Source organism: Arachis ipaensis, chromosome B9 (genome assembly GCF_059453495.1).
Source record: "Arachis ipaensis isolate K30076 ecotype BB chromosome B9, ASM5945349v1, whole genome shotgun sequence".
NCBI classification, from domain to species: domain Eukaryota; kingdom Viridiplantae; phylum Streptophyta; class Magnoliopsida; order Fabales; family Fabaceae; genus Arachis; species Arachis ipaensis.
The window spans coordinates 2,875,214-2,879,549 of NC_142444.1; the positions used below are offsets into that span (position 1 = coordinate 2,875,214).

At 31.3% G+C, this 4,336-nt stretch overlaps 1 protein-coding gene across 1 annotated transcript; it reads left to right on the plus strand.

Moving 5' to 3' along the window:
• The first annotated feature begins 603 nt into the window (after nucleotides 1–603).
• On the plus strand, nucleotides 604–3,721 carry LOC110267066 (receptor-like protein EIX2). The gene is made up of 2 exons (XM_088500017.1): nucleotides 604–3,304; nucleotides 3,418–3,721. The coding sequence occupies exons 1-2, from the start codon at nucleotides 604–606 to the stop codon at nucleotides 3,447–3,449; spliced, it is 2,733 nt and encodes a 910-aa protein (XP_088356143.1). The 3' UTR covers nucleotides 3,450–3,721.
• Nucleotides 3,722–4,336: the final 615 nt, after the last annotated feature.

The window sequence follows — 4,336 nt, forward strand, 5'->3', positions numbered from 1 at the left end:
ACAATTTCTAAGACTGAAGTCAACAATCACCTTATTTTCTTTCACTAACAATTAGTCATCAGTGACCATTATTTCCACGTTTGAAACTTTGAATTGATCATTAGGGACTTTGAAATAATTAACATATGCAACGTCAAAAATTGTTCTATTCACAAGATCAGTGCCAAGTTGAGTTACAATATTTGTGCTGCTTTTTTTTTCACTGTGCCTTTTATTTTTGAATATAAAAATAATTCTGATAACAATATAATAAACATGTAATATTTTCAAAGAAAGAAGGTAAATGTAGTCTTTAGAGCTATACACTTTAAGGTGTACAAAAAAATTGTACAAAAATACCTTTTGTTCTTTGTTTTTTAATCTAATATGAAAGATATAAATATTTCTTGACTCCTAAATTATTGTAGCTGTCAATTTTTTATGAATAAAAATGGTTTTTGGTTTTATGATAAAACTATAATGAGATTGCCTAAGATCAATGTATTTTATATTGATGGCTGCCTTTAGTAGCTGATTTTGGTATACATATAAACTAGTCGCGTAAATATTAGATAGCCATGGAAATACTACAAGAAAATAAGTGAATTTCCTGTATTGCCCTCAATGCCACATGCACTTATAAATTCCCACCATCCATTACCAAAACTCCAAAACATATCTTGTTGTGCAACCAATAATATGGCTACTTCCTCTTCCAACCAAGTTACAATCATTCTTTTTTGTTTACTATCTACAATCATCTTTAACTCATCATCACTAGTTATGTGTAATTCCATGATGGTTCATTGTGATGAGAAGGATGAGAGCACATTGCTCAAGTTTAAACATGAAGTCACAGATCCTTCTGGAGTACTCTCATCTTGGTCTTCTGATGAAGTAAAAGATTGTTGTCAGTGGAAAGGAGTTCATTGTGATAACATCACACATAGAGTTACAGAGCTTCATCTCCCTTGTGATACAATCCAATCTGATGAAATAATTGATAAAGATAATGAGAAACCGCACTGTCTAACAGGTGAATTCGACATGTCTTCTTTGTTTGATCTTGAATTTCTGAGTTACTTGGATTTGAGTAACAACGATTTCAAGACCATCAAATATGATTTCAATTCTATTCATAACAACAAGACAAGTAATGACTCCTCCAACATTCATTATCTTGATTTAGCATATAACTATCATCTTTTCAGTGATTATAATAATATGCTACATCAGATTTCTCATCTTTTTTCCTCTTTGCAATTTCTGGACCTCAGTGGTATTGATCTTTACAAGGAAATCGATTGGCTTCAATCACTGACCTCACTTTCTTCACTTTCAGAGTTACACTTAGATGATTGCAGTCTTAAAGATATAAATCCATCTCTTCAGTATGCTAATTTGACTTCACTTAAGGTTCTTAGTCTTGCTTCCAATGACTTCTCATCAATCTTGCCTTCTTGGTTATTCAATCTTAGTCACATCTCATACATTGACCTTTCAGAGAATTACCTGCATGGCCAATTACCTCAAACACTACCAAAATTTCATCAAAGCATTGAATCCTTGTGTTTGTATATCAATGATCTTGAAGGACCCATTCCAGATTGGTTAGGCCAACTTGATAAACTGAAAGCACTTGATCTTTGTTATAATAATTTTGATGGTCAAATCTCAACAATTTTGGAAAACTTACCATCCTTATTGATTGAATTGCGTCTGTACTCAAATTTCTTGACAGGAACTGTCTCTGAAAAGAACTTTCATTTGCTTTCCAAGTTAAAGATTTTAGGTTTAGGCTCAGAATACTTAGTCTTTGACTTTGATACCAAATGGATCCCTTCTTTTCAACTTCAAATCTTGGTTTTGAAAAATCCTGGTCCCAAATTTCCATCATGGATATATACACAAAGTTCTCTAGAATATCTGTACATTGGGAACTCAAGGGCTTCATTTGAACCTCTTGATAAGTTCTGGAAGTTTGCTGCTCAACTTGAAGTTTTGGTGTTGGTAAATAACTCCATCAATTCTGACATCTCAAATGTGTTGCTTGATTCCAAAGTTGTAATCATGCAATTGAATAACTTTAGAGGCAGTGTGCCTCAAGTGTCATCAAAAGTGACTCATTTGGAATTGTCTTATAACAATTTGTCTGACATTTCTCCTTTCTTATGTCAAAAGATGAAGGGGAAAAGGAATTTAGAGACTTTGTTCATATCTGATAATGCATTATCCGGAGAGATTCCAAATTGTTTGATGAATTGGACATCATTACTTCAAGTTAATTTGGGGAACAATAATTTGAGTGGCAAAATTCCTCACTCAATTGGCTCATTGTCTAGACTAATTTTTTTGAGTTTGGAAGGAAATATGTTATTTGGAGAGATACCTCTGTCATTAAAAGATTGCAAAAATCTTCGATACCTTATTCTAGGCGAAAATGCATTTTCTGGAACTATACCAAGCTGGATCAATCAAAGAATAAAAATACTCCAATTAGGATTTAATCAATTCAGTGGTAATATCCCAATTGAAGTATGTCATTTTTATTCTCTCAAGATATTGGATCTTTCAAATAATAAATTATCAGGGTCAATACCTAACTGTTTGCACAATATGAGAAGTATGATTTCTCCATATGCTTCAATGGATGTGTTCAAGATTCTTAGCCCCACAAAATATACCAAAAGAGGTTTCAGTTATGTATACTTTAGGGTAGTTACAAAGTATATGGTATTACATTTTGTACATTCAATATGCCTTGTTGATCTTTCAAGCAACAATTTCTCTGGAACAATACCATCAGGGTTATTTATGCTCACTGGATTGCGATCTTTAAATCTGTCCCACAATCAATTAATGGGATCGATTTCACAACATGTTAGCAACTTGACACTGCTGGAATCTCTTGATCTCTCAAACAATTTATTTTCCGGACAAATTCCTCAGTCCATGTCTGGTATGTCTTTTCTTGGAGCCTTGAATCTTTCATGCAACAATTTTGAAGGCAAAATCCCATTGGGAACACAACTTGAGAGTTTCACAAACCTTAGCTATGCTGGAAATCCAAAACTTTGTGGACCTCCACTCACAAAACTTTGCCAACAAGATGAGAAACTACCGAACGAAAAACAGAAGAGAGAAGAAGATGATGATGATGATGATAGCTCTGAAGTATGGTCATGGTTTTTTATGGGGTTGGGAATTGGATTTGCCACAAGCTTTTGGGGAGTATTGGGTGCTATTCTTTTCAACAGAAAATTCAGACATGGTTATTTCAGATTTCTAAATATATTCTATGACATTCTGATCCGCTGCTTCCATAGTAAGTAGAGGAACAAATTTTGCTTTGCTTTTATTATTTCAGCTTCATATATGTTTCTAAAATGAAAATGAAAACAATATAATTAAGCTTTTATGTGAATAACTGGAATGCAGGTCCTTATTGGAGTGAATATTGCTTTGGCTAAGCTGTTTGATCATCACCAAGAAGCTCCACAGGTTGCATACATGATACATGTGAATTATTTTTTTTTTTTTTTTTACCAAAGATAGGAGACTCGAACCCGCAACCTCTTAATTGAGTATGGGGAGACTATGTCATTTGAGCTATTACTCATTGGCTACATGTGAATTACTTTGATTAGATGTAATTGCACTTTTTAATTTTATTTTTTTACGTTTTCTGTACAAGTTCTGTAAGATATGTTTGAAGATGTGTGCTTTGTTACATAATACCAGAAACACATAACTGGGAACATGCTATGTTTTTTATTATCCCTTGCCTTATGCTTTTTTACTTGCAATAAATAACCCTGTAAACAATAGATTCAACTTCAACATATTTTTTATTTTTTTATTTTTTAGCTTCATAATAAGATATGTTTTACTACACGTTTAAAGTTTTATAATAAATAAAATAACACAATTTATTTTAGTGAAAATATACCACTTGTCATTCTTTGATGATTTTTATATAGGTTAACGATACGGCCCAAAAAATTAAGGGAGTCACTTAGATAAAGAGGTTAAAAATATTTTTTTTTAAAGATATTTTTTAAAAATTAAAATTTAACACATATAATTAATTAAATTGTATTTTTTTAATTAAAATCAGACCAGATAAATTGGTTTAGCCAAAAAATTAATAAATTTAATTTTAAATCGGTATAAATTAATATTTTTTATAAAAAATAACTACAATATTCTTATTATAAAAAATAACTAAAATACTCCTATTATATATATATATATATAATTTTGAAAACTTTAAATCCTAACCGTGTGATGACAGAGAAGAAAAATACTAGAATTTAGGATTCTCAAAATTAATATATATAATAAGAGTATTTGAGTC